Source organism: Taeniopygia guttata, chromosome 11 (genome assembly GCF_048771995.1).
Source record: "Taeniopygia guttata chromosome 11, bTaeGut7.mat, whole genome shotgun sequence".
Lineage (NCBI taxonomy): Eukaryota > Metazoa > Chordata > Aves > Passeriformes > Estrildidae > Taeniopygia > Taeniopygia guttata.
Window position 1 is genome coordinate 4,760,627 of NC_133036.1, and position 16,280 is coordinate 4,776,906.

A 16,280-nucleotide genomic window follows, 5' to 3' on the forward strand; every position below is an offset into this window, starting at 1 on the left:
AAGGGTCCTGGCAGGTCACCTCCAGCCCCTGCTGCAGTCAGAGGACCCTGCCCTTCCCCTTACCTAAAGGACTCCTCGACAACATGAGGCTGGCCAAGGGAAGAGCCACAGAGGTCACCACAAGCTTTGCGTGGCCATGTCACCCTAGGGTCCTCCTGTGTCTCTGATGTAGCAGCCATCAAATTGCCAGCACAGCAATGTCAATCACAATGAATTCTCATCACACAAATGGCCAGTGGGGTGGGATGAGGTATGGGCACAAGTGGAACAGGGATCATACTGGGGCAGGGAGCTGCTGCAGGGCGGTGTGCTGGAGCAGAGGATGTTGGCAAGATGGGGTGGCTTTAGAGCCACATCTCCAATTAAGGACAAGCCCCGGCGTCCCTCCCAGCCCTCTTGCTTTGACAACTCGATGCCTGGAAACCGGCTAATCTAAACATCATCATTTCAGGGAGCTGTCAGAGCTCCCATCCTGCCCGCTCGTCCCTTTAACCACTTCAGCCCCGTCCCCTGCCCCAAGCCACCATGCAGAACAGGGTGGCAGAGGCTCAGGCCAGACCAATGCTTGCTTGAAGACGGTGAACATTTGTTTTTCACCTAAAATCTAAAAAAAGTAAGATGAGATCCAGTCTCACTGCAGAACCGTCTCCTCCTCTGGGATCTGTGGGGTGCCTGGGCTGAAACACTGGTCCCATCCTGTTGCCTGGCCAGGCTGAGCACCATCCCACTGTGTTCAATTAAGCAGGTGCTTCTTCATTAAGCACAAGTGATTTGCTTTATTAGCTCTGGGCTAATAGACACGGGGCCCCAGCAGGGAGAGGATCATGTCTTGTCCCACTTCCAGCAACTGGGACAGAGCCTGAGCTGTGGAAGGAGCTAGCTGAGGCTTGGGAGTGATGCTCTGAGGGGTTCTGCTCCACTTTTCTGCTTATGGGCCTCAAAACAACTTCCACAGCTGTGAGGAGGGCAGAGCCCCTCCATACTTCCTCCCAACCCTCCTCTTCCTCTGCTTCCTTCCTCTCTCCTCCCAAAGACTATCTCCCACCCTTCCTCCACACCCCAGGCTCCCCTTCAGATGCCCTGGCTTAACCCACCCAACCAGGAAATCCACAGCCTCTGTGATACCCACTGCCCCTCCCTATCCCCCTGAAATTCTCCTGCCAGCAAAAGCAACATCTCCAGCCTGGCCCAGCAGCTGGGATCCTTTAGGAATTTGCAGAGAAAGCATAGATAAAATTAGGATGTGAAGGGGAGGAGAAGAGAGCAAGTGGGGAAGGCAGGAGATGTCATTGTCCCATCCTTTCCCTCCATATCAGCAGAGAAAATCCCCGTCCTCCATTTTAATCCCCCCTTTGCTGAATCCAGGCTCCAGAGCTGCTCCTCCAGGCAAGGGAAACCATAGCAACCCCAGCAGCTCCTGCTTTACAAAATTCATAGCATTTTATGTAAGGGATTTTGAAGGGTTTGTGAGGTTTAGGAGCAGGGGAGCTCCTTCTGCAGGAGGCAGGTCTGGGGAGGAGAAGGACCCTCATCAGCTTTGGTTTCTTGTAATGGTTATCAAGCTCCCCAGGGAAACTTGGTGAAAGCTGCAGACCAGAGATGTGCATATCCCGGGAAGAGACGTGTGGATCTGGGAAGGAGATGTGTGGATTTTGGGAGGGGATGTGTGGCTCTCGGAAAGCCAGAGGAGACAAGCCCTGCGATGCCTTCGCTTGAAAAGGGAAAGGTGCAGAGTGTTTCAGTGCAAACAAGAGACGCCTCCCACAGAGCGTCTGCTCGGCAGCAGCCGTCAGTGTGACAAGTGCCAGGGGAGCCGCGGTGCCAGCTCAGCGCTCGGCCGCCTCGGCTAAGGCGCTCCCCAGGGATCCCTGGGGATCCCCAGAGCAACCAGGACGGATGCCCGAGAGGAACACAGCACAAATGTACGTTAGAATTTCAGCCAGCTTCAACTGGTGAAACAGCATTTTGATCCTGCAGTCTCAGCCCGTGGTTTCTGCTCTTCCTGATGCTCCCCCTGGACATCAGGTCACTGGGAGGTCCCTGTCCTGGCTGGCAGGATGGCTGCTTCACTGCTCACTAAAGCTCATAGTCCAGCCTGAAGCTGGGCATATCCACCTTGACTCGTGATGAACCCAGCCTTGCTCCCACCTTGGACATGACTGGAGAAAAATGCCCTTCAATGAGATCACCTTGAGATCTCCAAGCAGATATCCACCACCTCTGGAGATTTTTATGATCAGTGAGATACCTGCAGCTCTGTACCAAACAGGAGAGGGAAACAGGGCTGCTGCAAGGAGGAGTAATACCCTTTGGAATGGGCCAGAAGCTAAGACAACTAAATTTGGAAACTTGATAGTCTACTCAGCCCAAGGTATGGCCCAACTTTTAGCATAACACAGATGAATGTGACAGCTCCTCCAAGGTGAAGCCCACTAGACAGACAACCAGCAGCAGTCTCCAGCTGCTCAAGTTGGTGTGTGCCAGGACTTTCCTTGTGGAAACTTTATAGTGACTTATGGATAAAGCTATCCCTGCCCATAGAATTCTGGAATGGTTTGGCTTGGAAGGGACATTAAAAACTATCACATTTCAACCCCCCTGCCATGGCCAGGGACACCTTTCACTAGACCAGATTGCTCCAAGCCCCATCCAACCTGGCCTTGAGCACCTGCACTGATGAATTGCTGACAACCTGCAAAGCTTACAAAATCCTGTAGGAACATCTGGGCATCTGCAAAAGGCTCACTTGAAAAACAGGCAAACCTCTCCTTCAAACCCTCCAGGAAAGCAAAAAATTGCCTGCCCAAAGCACTTATTTTCCAACGTTTAAACTTGCCAGTGACTTGATGGCAAAACGGATGGCAAAGGCAAGTCTTGCCCTGGGCTCCTGGGGCTTCAAGCCCCAGGCAGGAGGCACCAGCAGCAGCTTTAGAGCACGTGCCTGGCTCCAGCCACCACCCCAGCTGCGAGGAACAACTCGTGTTCAAGTGAGCCCTCCAGAACCTGCTCCCAGAGGGGCACTTGCACCAGCCACTGATGTGTTCAGGCAAGCTCTGTTTGGAAGGGGAGGAAGGGTAGGGGCTGGCTTGGGAGTGGGGGAGAACTGTAGAGCAGCAGCAGCAGAAGATCCTTCCTTCGAGATGTCTGCTTCCCTTTCAGGCTGACAGCTGTGGCCTAATTTTCAAGAAAACTGACAAGCGCCTTATTTCTCCCCCTATAATTTCTCATCACTGCAAATAAAATAGGTTAAAGGAGCGGGTGCAAAGCTGTGGCAACAGGAGCTGGGAGAGACTGATCCCGTTCAGGGCATGCACAGTTTGTACACAGATGGGAGCTGTAGTCCCTGCTAACCCTTCCCCATCACTTTGCTTTAAGGTGAAGAAATAAAAGTGGGCTGAACACAAGGAGCAGCTCATGCATGAAGGGAAGGAGCACTGAATGGCAGGAACTCCAATCAAGGTGGCTTTTGCACAGCTCTATGCTTTCAGTGGGGAGTTAAAGATGTCCTACCCAGAGATATCTTATCTGAGGACATCCCATTCTGTGAGCAGAGTGCCCAGCTGGACCCACTGGCTGAGCTGAGCTCTTCTCAGTTTTTAACTGAATGTGCCCTGCGCCTGGGGGACAACTGAGCAAGATCCCCTGGAAGACAGGTGGGGGGGAAAAACACTGTTACTCAGCCTGATTTCCTGTCCTGGCTCTTCCCTCCACAAAGATGAATAACCTGAGTCGTCACAGCTGCAGAGCCAAAAAAAGAAGCACCATCAGAAGACCTGAGCCCAACCAACGGGATCAGACAGGTTAAGCTGCTTCCCCATGATGAGGGTCACCACCCCTTCAGCCAGCCAAAGAAAATTTGGGAGACACTTTGGAAGCTGCTTGTGCTAAATCCCTGCTCTGCAGAACATGACAGTCAGCAAGCAGGGAAGCTGTGGGCTGCTTTCCCCACTGTCCAGTTCGCCTTCTCCCAGCTCCCTCCTTCCACAGCATTCCTGCTGTGATCCTAGGGAAAGTGCTGGGAGGAAGCAGATATCCCTGCCTGGGGACCTGCCCTTTGAAGGAACTTGGCCATTTTGTGAGGGTTTTCCTCTCCTACACACATTTCCCCTTCCTCCCCTCCACCCTCTCACTGACCCAAATTAGTCCCAGCCCACGCCGGCACTGCTGTTCACATGTGGTTTCCATTTTTCTACAGGAAAACCCATCAAATGCTTCCAAGCAGCTCCAAGTACGGCTGGTCCTGGAGCAGCTTTGGTGGGTTAGCACAGCAAACTCATTTCCAGGACCTGGTGCACCCCAGCTCATGCAGCCCCTGCAGCTCAGGGGAGGTGTCTCCTGTCCTTCCCTGGGGGCTACAGCCCCAGGAGTGAGCTGGCCAGGGCTGGCCCAGCTCCTGCTCTCCCAGCAGGGATAATCCTTTGACAGGGTAACCAGGCTCCTCCCTTGTGAAGGTCATGCTCTTGGTGACTGCTGGGGCATTGTGACTCCAGAGCCAACCTCTGCTCACGGGGAAACTGGGTTTTCCCCTCTGGTTCCTGCTTCATGGGGCTGGGAGGGTATCAGAGTCCAGAATGATGTCCCAGAGCCTAAGTGAATTAAAATCTCATGTGAGCTTGTGGAACTCACTGAACAATATAAAAGGGGCAATTTGAGAGCTGGGGGCTTTTGGAGGTTGCTGGCTTCCTTCCAAATCCCATAGGAGCCTGAGGAGACCCTGGAGGGCATTCACAGTGCAAGTCTGGAGCAGAATGAGAATGCAGGAAAGCTACCACATCGCTGTAGCACTGTTCTGGATCTCCAGGCATGGGGTTTTACATGGCAAACTGAGGAGAGGAGGTTTTGGGGAGCAGGGAGAATGAAAAGGAGACACAGAGGAATGGGTTGGAGATGAACGAGGAGAAGCCCTCTGACCTCTGCAGAACTGGGCATGTTCACCACCCTGCTCCAACACCCTGTGACTGGCTGGGACCTTGGGTGAGAGGGGAGTCCCTCTTTCTGTTTTGCAAATGGACAAAATAACACACACCAAAAAGCTTTCTCCTGTTCCTCCTGTTGGTGAGGCATGAGGAGGGGGATGGCGAGCGCACAGTTCATTAGAGCCGGAGGGCAGGCGGCCAGCGAGCATCCTGGCAGGCAGAGCAGTGGATTTTCGCAGGCTCGCTGCCTCCCGACACAGAAGCTTCCCTTGTAGCACTCACAGCTGTTTGGATTTTACCCGAGTTCATATCACAGTTTATCAAAGAGGCTCCATTTTTTTTCCCCTCCTTTTTTTTTTTTGCACTTTGCTGAGTACAAGCCAAATGGTTCCCGCAAAAACAAACGCAGGTTTTGTTCTGCATTGCAGTGGCACGGAGGGTGGGAGAGAGGAAGAGGTGACACGTGTCCCCCCTCCAGCCCTGATTCACTTGTAGAGGGATTTTTCAGGGCATGGGTTTGGCAATGGAAGCTGGAGGGGGCACGGTGGCATCAGCACATCCAGAGGAAGGGGCAGGAGTGGGTCCTGCATCCCAGCACTGGGTGCCTCCAGATCATCAGGAGGTACTGGTGTGTTTGGTCAAGGAAAATGTGTGTCCAGAGGAGCTCAAGAGCATCCAGGCCTGGGAGAAGAGGAGGGTTTTGGTTAGCCCCAGCTCCTGAGCCTCTTCCAGTGAGGGGCTGGGAAGTGAGGACAGCACAGCAGGAGGAAAGGACAAGGTTAGGGATGAGGTGGGAGCCAGGATGGGGCTGGGGGGACACTGGCTCACTGCAGTATAGGGGCATCCTGTGGTTGTGGCACCCCCTTATTACCAAAACAAACACCCACTGGCTCTGTACAGGATCCCCAGTGCATCCCTTGCTATCCAAGCCTGCAGCTAAACCCCCATCCCACTCCCCCCTAACAGCCTTGCTCACTGGGATGCTGGCAGGCAGCCCTTCCCTTCCCACTCTCCCAGACAGAGAGAACAGCCCTGGGAATGCCAGGCAGGCCAGTCAAAAGTGATTTAACACGCACCTCACTGCGGGCCTGCCAAGAGCATGGGATGGGTGTCTGTGCTCCACGCTCCTCCAGCCCTCTGCTCCCCTCCTCTCTGATTCCTCATCCTGGTTAGCAGGTTCAAACTCACTTTGTGTCTTTTTCACTACTTTTTGTGGAGAAGCTGGTGTTGTACAGTCATCCTCAGCATCTCAGAGACAGAAGAGCCCTGTTATGCCCAAAAAGAGGGACTGGCCACCCCAGCCCCGAGGGCACCATGTACAGCCCTTCATGAACCCAGTGCGACTTGCCAGTCTTTGTCCTCAGCTCTGCCCTTCTTATCCAGTTCTCCACTGGCCTCATCCCAGCAGGGCTTTGAGATCTCAAGAACAGTCAGAATTTCCAGCCAGGTGAACTTTTCCCGTCTGCTGGAACTATAAATCTGTGGCCCCATCACGAGACTTGGGATTTTCCAGCTCTGCAGCTAATGCCATAAATTGGCTGAACAACCTTATATGCTCCAGCCTATGTCTTCCAGAGTGGATGCAGAGCCAGCCAGCCCTCCTGACCAGTCCCCACAGGGTTCAAGCATATCCCCCAAAGGCCAAGGACCATCCCTAGTCAAATGGACAAGTCTCACCAGGTGCATCACATGCCAGGTGGTTGAAAAGTCATGCCAGGGCCTCTTCCAAGCAGCTTAACCTCAGAAAACACCCTGTGAGAAAGTGCCAGGCAGGGGGGAGGTTTGTTTAACAGCTCTATAAAACAAGCTGAGACAACCCCTGCGTGCAGGCTGTGCCTGGGGAGCACAGTGCTGACTCAGGCCTCCTCTCTGCCCCAGGGTGCCACTGCTCTGCAAGAAAATGGCCTTGCTGGGCTTCAAAATTAAGCCCTGCACTTCAAAGCATCCACACATGACATGCATAGGGATGTCTCCAGCCACTCAAGTACATCCCATACCCCAGAGGGTTCATTTGCTGTGGTAAGGTATATCAGCCATGAATGTCTGAGCTGTTCCACCTCAGAGAGCAGCAAAAAGCTGGCTGCTTTGGTGCTAGGCTTGACTTAGCCAGTTGAACCAGCTCCTGGAGCTCAGACTGACCCTGGGGACAGCACAGGAACTGCACAACCAGCCCTTGGGAGGTACAAGAGAGGAGAAGCCAGCTCCTTGCAAGGACAGCCAGCCCTATCCTCACACTGCTCCAAGCAGCAACACTGATGTCCACGCAGCAGGGCTTAACCTCTCCTTTAATCCCCCCATCCCGCAGCGCTGGTACCAACCAACAGGCATTAAATCCAGCCTGCAAATCTCAGTGTGAGCTGAAAAGCTCGGTGCCGCTCTGCTGCCTGCCTCTGACTGGCCAAACAGCTTTCCCTCCACAGGGCTCCTGCCTGGAGGACAGCCGTGCTGCTCCAAGGAGCATGTGATGCTTTGGAAGCTCCTCCGCATTTTTCTGCTGCTCCAGGAGGTCAGCAGCTGAATGGGAATATTTGCTTCTTGCTTCAGGGCTCTGGTGAATCCAGGATGGCCACGTGCCAGCCAGGGCAATTAGTGAGAAGGGTGGAAGGCCTCAGATGTGCTTATCAAGGTGGGAGGTAACATCACAGCCCCTATCTCTGCCTGACCCAGGTTTCAAGGGTGAATTCTGCCAGTGAGGGCTGCAGATACTTCTCCCACCCATATGCCAGCATCAGGCAGGCTCTGGAGCAGTTCTACATGTCTTGGGGACCACAGCTCCTTACAGAGCAAGAGACGGTCCCACCTCCTGCAGAGATCACTGGTCAAACCCCACTCCCCTCCTCAAGCACGCAATGTACTATAACCTCTGTCTCTGCGACTCTGAGGACATATCAGGAGAGTGTCTAAAGTCCTTTCAGAGTCAGAAATCAAGCATGAACAAACTTGGGTTGGATTAGAAATAAACTACCTTTAATGTCAGATCTCCTACGTGACCTCACAGACCTTTGAATTTGCCCACCAGCAACGTGACAGGGAAAACTGCTGTGCTGTGCTTGAATAAAACCCCTGTCCCGCATTTCCCTTTCCTGTGAGCACTAATCCTTCAGCTGGAAATCATTGCCTAAACGTAACAGGTCTATTTTCCTTCCCTGTTTCAGTGTTCCCAGGCCTGCCTGGGAAAGAGGCAGCAGTGGTCCTGGACCACACTTCAGCAGATGCCGTCCCAGTCTCTCAAGCATCCCCTCTGAGCTCTCCAGCTCAGGATGAAACATCACCAGCATCTCCTAAGTCAAACACGAGGCTGGCTTCTCACCCTGCTGTGCAAAACAGCTGAGCTGGCTTGTGGACAGGGGAGGGATGTAACGTGGGAACGCGCATACGGCTTCAATTTGAAAAGTGGCTAAAAATAGCTCCATGAGGCTCCCACATTCACTGAGTCTCTCCAGCAAGAGATCAACCTTTGCCAGAGAGTCCTGTAAAAGTTTTTCTCCTCTATTTTCATCTTGCTTTTTCTGGAAGCAACAGAGATGTTAGTTTACACCGGTCTTTTACCCACCATCAATAGGTTTCAGTTAATCACTGGTACCTGAGGGCATGGCTCACCCTCCCAGAACCACCACTTTGGCTCCAGTCCTGCATCTACCCCACACGAGCAACAGCGTGACTTGACAGAGTCATCTATTTTTTAATTTTTTTTTTTCCTTTACCAGATTTTTTGGGGCATGAGTCACTGTAAAAAGCCCCGGCTTGCTGAGCTGCTGTGAGCCAGTCCCACTGCACCTCTGGCTGGCTGCTGGGAAAGCTGGGCTGGCCAGCCAAGGCTCCTCCTGCCAGAGCTGGAGGGAAAAAGCTGGAGGTGGCTCAGCAGTGGTCACTCTGGGCACCCTGCTTCCCTAACACAGCATGAGGCCACTTCACAGCCAAGGGTGGCTTATCCTAGGGGCTGTGCTGACTGGTGAGAGGAGAGTAGACACTGGGAATGGGATATTGTCTCTAGGATGAATCCAGACTTGGGCAAAAATTGTTGCCCAAGCAGATACAACTCCACACCCAGCTCAGCTTAGCAAATTTTGGGAACTCTGCATGCTGTATTTTCTCACTGCAGTCATGGGACCCCTTCATCAATACCTGGCACACTCCTGTGCCTTTGGAGAGGTGGCTCTCTTCTCCCACAGAAGCATGGCTTGTATCTCATGCTCTCTCCTGTTCATTTTGATGCCACATCCCTGAAAGCAAGGGAGGAAAACCCAGGGTCCTGCCAGCTGATTCCACCAAACTCCTCACTGATTTCTCCACCTCGCCTCGACCATTAACCCTGCTATTTCCCAGCAAGCTGAGGAATGGATATCCCTTGCCCCAGATTTTATTGCAATAAAGATGACTGCCTGCCAGCTGCGCCGACACTTGGCATTCCAGCCTTCACAACATTTGGCTCTCCAGTCTCCGCCACAGCTCCTTAAAAAGCTGAAGCAAAATCTCCCAACTCCATGCATTGAAACACATGGTTTTGGATGGGCGAGCATCTCGCCAAGGCGGCTGGAGAGGCTCACTCAGCTTGGCACTCTGAGTACAAGCCTGTCTTCCTGCTCCAGCTGGTCTAGCTGTTTCTTAACGAAACAGGCTCTGACAACATTGTTTAATAAGGAGCCACTTTGCCTCCGGGGATGGGAGAGAGAAATATGGTGCCTTGACATGTGAAAGGCAAATCCTGTTTGCTCCAAAACCGTTTGTTGGAGAGCGAGAGAAGCCCAAGCTTCCTCTCCTCAAGGAAATGGTTTTGGCTCTGAATGAATGTAGTACTTGGGCTGCTTGACCCTGCCATCCCCGTCCCACCCATCCCAGGGTTGCTCAGGGGCTTCAGTGAGGCTGCTGGGGTGTTCTGACCTGATGATAAAGGCTCCTCTGGTTTCCAGGAGTTTCCGTTCACTGCTGAAGCGCTTGAGCAGGTTGATCATGAACTTGTAGAAGTAGGAGTTCATGGTGGGGGTGGAGGGTGAGCACTCCAGGCCTTTTGTACCTGGGGAGGCAAGGGGAGAATGAATTAGAGCTGCGAGGCCCTGCTGCCAAAGCCTGGATGAGAGAGCAGACACCCATGGTCACAGCACTTAGACGATAAGGACAGGGGATGTAAAGATTTTCAAGCCTCATCTGGTTGGTTCAAGCGGAGCCAGCCCTGTCCTAGCTTTCTCCAGCCCAAGGGAAAGCATCTTATGGTGGTCACAGGCCTGGAAGCAGCACCTGGGGTTAAAATGGGATTTTTGGGAGTTCATGTCAGAGCTATTCAGCTTCAGTAGCTGCTAGAAGGAGTGCCTGAAGCTCTAAATTGAGCCAATCCTATCTCATAGATGGCATGTACACTCATCCCAAAACCACCAGATTGCTGATGAGTTGAAGAGCCTGTAATCCAACCCCATAAACCACAGATGCCCCAAGCCCAGTGTGCACGTAGTGGCAGACACACATTCAGCCCTGGGCCACAGCACAGACACTGGTTTACACTCGGTGATATGATTTTCCCTGAGCAGGAGCCACTTGGTACAAGTGTCATATACAATGTGCCCCAGGGCTACCATAAAGTACTGGTCAAACCACAGCAGAGCTCCAAGCTTAGGGACTGTCCTGGTCTGAGACTCTTGGCAGGGAGGGCAGGGAAAGGAGCAGCTCCCAGCTCAGGGAAATATCCCCTCCAAACACAAGAGCAGGGAGCTGGCAGGTAAAGATTGCTTTTCCCACAGTGAAACCCCAGGGGAGATGGTTTATTTAGCAGGATGGCGCTCAAAGCAAATGTTTGGAGAGAGCATTTCAAAGGCGACTTTGCAAAAAGGGGAGTTCCTTAATTCCTCCTTCAGAAAGGCCATGTCTAAGGTGGTAAGGAGGGAAGCCAGCACACACGAGAACCCCAAGGCTACTCTCCACACACTATTTCCATCAGATAACCAAAGGAAACCTGAGCAGTTTGATTTATGGATGTTGTCTGCTTCTACGGACATTCAGTGGAGCACGGAGCAGCCAATTAAAGATGTAATTAAACTGCCAAAGCCCAGGAAAGCTGATGGAAAAGCTGCTGGTCTGTTTTCTATCCTGCCTCTCCCAGTGATACACAAGAGATATGTGCAGGGCAGCTTCCCTAGGTTTGGATTTAACATCTAAGAGAACAGAGACAAAGAAAAAAGAAAATGAAATACAAGGTCATCCTGACCAGAATCCAGTGTCCTCTTCCCGCTGGAGCTGTGTGCTCACCCACCCCTTGGTATATCTGTAACCCCAAACCAGGCTTTGAAGCAGGCAGCTCCCCAAGCACAAGTGTTCACCATCGCATCATGTTTCCCCTCAGCTGCAGGGAAGATGATCTGGGCAAAGGGAAAAAAAAAAGGGATCCAGCCAAGCCAATGTGCTCCAAAACAAAGGTGTGTTTGTTCGAAGGCAGGGAGTACCCAGTGTGAAAATGCAGCCATGCCCCACTGTCGTCACTACAGCTGCTCAGCACTGCTCAAAAGGGAGCAGAGACATGGTCTGGAGGTGACATGGGGCAGATCTGCCTTCCCACTGTGCCTGCCTGCAGCTCAGCCTCAAACCTCCCAGCAGAGCCTGGGAAGGCAGGTGAAGACCAAGCAGAAACTGTCTTTCAAAGCTGGAAAGTGATATTCTTGCCCATTTTCTCAGCAACTCGAAGGCATCCAAGCCTGGCTGCGCTGCAACACAAGCCTAGCAGCAGGTAGGACATGCCACCGTCATTCCCAGCAGCTAACAACGCTCCAGTGCTGTAGCTTATCTGGGGGAAGGCCTGATCTTGGAGCTTCTCTCTTCTCAAGACCCCAAAAACAGTCTCTCTGAGCCCCAGAGCAGCATCAATGGCACAGTGCTCCCTCCACAAAGCAAAACCAGCTTTCTGCCTCATTGTCATATTGCATGCCTTCCAGCCAAACATTACATATCCTAAAACACATCCCAAAAGAAAAACAGGAGGAGGCAGCAATTTTTTTCCTCCCTGACAGGATCAGCACTTCTGCTGTGCACAGGACAAAGCTGTATGGAGATGTATGGCTGCAAGACAGACCAGCCACAAGCACCTTTAGGAACGTGCTCTGTGGTGGTGCAGCATCTCCTGCATCTTCAGCTGGAGACTGGGAATGACCTGCTGGATCAGCTGAGTATCCAAAATCATACCTGCCTTGGAGATCAGATCCCAGCTAGTCTACAGGACCTTCAGTACTGTTGTTGTCTTCCATTGACTCTTCCTGAACCTTGGACCCTTCTGCCCAGCCTGGAAGCAAGGAAGGACTGGGATACAGAGATGGTGAAAACAAGACTGTGCCCTGCTTTTCCTAGAAGAAAGCATGTGAGTCTGTCCACTCCAGGGAGTCTTTTCACCATCCTTTGCCTCTGGAAGCATTAAGACTGAACTCCAGAGGGATCATTACTCCATCCTTTGCCCATCTGGTGCACAGCAGCTATGCCTGCATGTTCCTAAAGAAGGTTTCCACTGTGGCACACCATGCCAGAGCAGCCTTGCCCGTGCTCTCTAGAGGTAATGCTGGGAGTGAGAAACCAGGGTGGAGTCTGCCAGGTTGTAAAAGGCTCAACCAAACCTCAGATGGAGCTTAAACAGGCTATACTTCTTCCAAGCAGGCAAAGCAGTTTTCTTCCAAAGCCTCCCAATCCTCCAAACTTCCCATTTGCTCTGTTTACAGGATGTCTAGGAAGTGGCTGGCACCTTGTGTGCCATGGTGTAACCCTTCCTGGCGTAGCCCAGAGCTCAGCTCGCTGCCCTGCGGGTTACAGCTCAGCACAGTGGCATTCCCAGCCCGACAGAACTGTAGGAGCAGCTTGTCAAGTGTTTCTCTAAAGCACGAGAGACAAGCAGGAAGAAGTGTTAAGAAAACTGTGGCATAATTAATTGAAGCTTGCACCTCTCCCCCTTTCCCTGAAGCAAGACTTTGCAGATCCGTAACCTGCCAGATCTGCTGTTAACGTAGCTGGGGCTGGTGGCACGTCACAGCTCTACTGCTTTTCTTTTTTTTTTTAATCTGGTGTGGAGGAGGAAGCTGGGAGAAGAAAGATCCATGTTCAGAACAATGATGAAACTCAGTCCAGACATCCACTAGAATAGGAACAAATGGGAATTTTGGGCTCAGAGGAACATCAGAGCAGTGAAACATGACAAAAGGCATGTGGGAATTGCAGCTCTATGGCCGCAGTGAATCCACATCAGCCTGGGTCCTTATAATTTAATCACAGAAGGGACCTTAAAAGCTCATCTAGTTCCAACCCCTCTGCAATGGGCAGGGACACCTTCCACTAGATCAGGATGCTCAGAGCTCCATCCAATCTGGCCTTGAACACTTACAGGGATGGGGCAGCCACACCTTCTCTTGGCAACATGTGCCAGTAACTCATCACCCTCACAATAAAGAATTTCTTTCTAATACCCAAGCTCACATATTCTGTCAGTTTTACACCATTATCCCTTGTCCTACCAATGACTACACCAACCTCCTGCAGCCCAGGATGCCAAGCTAACAAATCCTTTCCCCGGATTCCCTTCACAGACTGGGGTAGAGCCAGGGACACAAGCGGGCTTCTTGGATCAACCAAGTCAATACCAACATCTGTTCCCCCAGCCATGAGTGCCAGCTCGAGCAGAGCACAGCGAATGTCTACACACCCCCAGTGCATCCCTGAGCGCTCACCAGCGGCTCATGCTGTTCCCATCGCCTGCGTGGCCACACTATAAATCAACCGAGACAGGCAATTAGGGATCTATATTAAGGCCCTTATAAATATATATTGTACATCACCCTGGAACATTCAGGCTGTCTGGCTGCTTGATGGGCTGAGCTGTGTTGAGACCTACAATATCCAAAGTGTCCCCACGTTGCTCTGGGTGAGCCTGGCAGACTCTGACACGAACTTGGATTTTCCTATCTCAGCCACAAAGTTCTGAACTTCACCCTGGCATAAAACATAACTTCTATTAATTCACTATAATTGGTTTCAAACTAGTCTTAATTAAAACCGGTGTGGACTGGCTTAACTCCATTGAAACCAAATTGAAATAAGATTGGAGCAGAATTGATTCCTTTCCGAAGCGAGCTAAAGCTGGCTAAGCTGGTTAAAGAGTATCCACAAGGGTATTTGCGGTGGTTTAGCTAAAATGATTTACCGCAATCTCTAATTGAAGCAATTTCAGCTCGGATATAGGGAGGGTAAGCTAAGAGTTGGCGAGGCCAAGCATCCTTCCCACCCGAGTGCTTTCCCCAAGGCATCATGTTTCCAGCTCAGCCCAGAGAATGATCTCCCTCGGCTCTTCTGGGAACACCAGGGATAAACCCGGTGGCAGCCGGAGCTGGTCCGTGAGCCTCCGACCCGCCCGAGCTCCAGCGGCGTGGGAGTCGGCACTGCCAGATGGTGCTCGGCGAAACCCCGGGCAGCGACGTGGGAATCTGCGCAGCATCTCCCCCCGGCAGCCTTCCCCAGGATGTTTTGAATTTTAGCTTTTGCAAACACGGAGTGGTGAAGCCTCGTGGAGCAAGATAAAAATAGAGCCGTAAAAAAGGCAAATCCTCCCCTCCTCCTCCCAGAAAGCCGGCGCAGGGCGTAGCTGGAAACAGATGTGAAAATGTCGGCAGCTCAGCTGGGCTCTGGAAAACCTCCACTCTCCCCTTTCCAGAGCACAGGATGCTGCTGACGAAATAAACACATCAAAATTCTGGATTGCACGGCCAGGGGCTGTGCTCAGCCTGGTTTTGCTTGGACACACATGGATGTTTCTCCCCTTCCTACCTGGCTAAAGAGCCATGGGTTTGTAATTCCTGAGAATTCAACATCTTGACAGAAAGGGGCTCTCAGATAGGCTGGGGTACATATTTTGATGCCAAATGAGGCTTTTGCTGCTCTTTGTTTTCCCCACCTTATGCACAGTCTGTGCTCACAGGTGCCTTGGAGGAGGGCAGCAGGCAATGATAATCCCGATGGTTTTCCTAGGAAAGTTAGCAGTCCACTACTGCCTTATTATTCTTCGCTAAGGTAAATCAATAAGCAAAAATGCAGCAGGGGTATAGCTCTGCTGTTGTTCAGGAGCACAAATTACCCAGCAGAAATGCAAACCAGGAATGGATAAGCTTCATGGTGACCTCGGAGTGGTTCGAGGCTCCTGCATGGAGAAGTGAAATGTATGGAAGACAACCTGAAGGAATGAGCAGCAATGGGGTTTGCTGGGCCATTTTCACACCAATATTCGTTCTGCTAGTTTGTTTTTCATCTCATTCCTCACCTTACCCTACAAATTCCTCACATCTTTGGGAAACTGAGGCAGCCCAGCAAAGTAACTCCAAAGGAGGGCTTGGCTATGAGTGATTTATCTACACCATCAACTTCTCCTTTGTCCACCACTACAACTCAGTAATCCCAGCTGTTATTTGGGAATCCCCAGGCTTTCTGGCTGGCTGTATGCTGTGACCGTCTCAGGAGGGATGGATACCTGGAGGCACGCCAGGAGAGTTAACACTACATCTGGATGGCCTCTCCTGGGGCTTTCCACAGCATCCCAGCTCCACTATTACACTGCATCCAGGAAAACAAACAGATCACCCTTTATTTCCAATTCCTCTCCTCCCCAAGAGGCAGAAGAACGTTTCTGACACTCAACTCTTCTGAATAGCTTCACACCAGTAGGAAAAGAGATGCCACAGACACCAACCATCAGGAACCAGACTGCTGAGCTCAGAGCACTCAGGACAGCCCTCTTTTCTCTTGCCTGTTTGGCTCCTCTGCTCCCTGCTGTCACACTTCTGATTCTACAAAATCTGTTGGAAACTGGTTCCTTCAAGAGCAAGCATTTAGTGGTGTGATGTCATCTGCCTTTTTGCTTTTTGTGAGGAGGATGAGTAAGGAAGGGTTTCACTTTTATTCTTCTCTAACACTGGAAATAGCAGTTCAGCAAATCTGAGCCATCTGACAAGAAGCCACCTTCTCTTTTCTACCTTTCAGGGGCCTCTTGCACACTACAGACTCTCACCTGATGTTTGCAGAGGCTGCCCTAACATTTTACAGGCTGTCTGGAGGTGGGACCTTGTCATATGCTGCCACCTCTGCAGATCTACAATGACACAATTGAAGCAACAGACAATTAAAAGGGAGTGGTTTGGCTCACTGACAATAAAATCTCTCCCCAAGATATGTTGAAAGCAAACCCCTAACACAGAATATCTCCACTCTGGAATGCTGCATGTTCGCCAGGGGGGATACAGCAAGACTGAACTCAACAGACTACATTTCTCAGGGACTTCTAGCAGTCTCCTCCAGAGTAATCCACTGATTATATGGGATATCCATGGTCTGGTGGAAACAAATGACCTCAGGCACTTT

At 51.6% G+C, this 16,280-nt stretch overlaps 1 protein-coding gene across 5 annotated transcripts in view; it reads right to left on the bottom strand.

The window, feature by feature from the left end:
* Positions 1 to 16,280, bottom strand: part of VAC14 (VAC14 component of PIKFYVE complex) — a 93,455-nt gene that overhangs the window by 9,433 nt on the left and 67,742 nt on the right. For all 5 annotated transcript variants that reach the window (XM_072934485.1, XM_030282068.4, XM_072934484.1 and 2 more), the window contains one exon: positions 9,798 to 9,930. In XM_072934485.1, the coding sequence (XP_072790586.1) occupies positions 9,798 to 9,930 (133 nt within the window). The remainder of the gene's footprint in view (positions 1 to 9,797; positions 9,931 to 16,280) is intronic.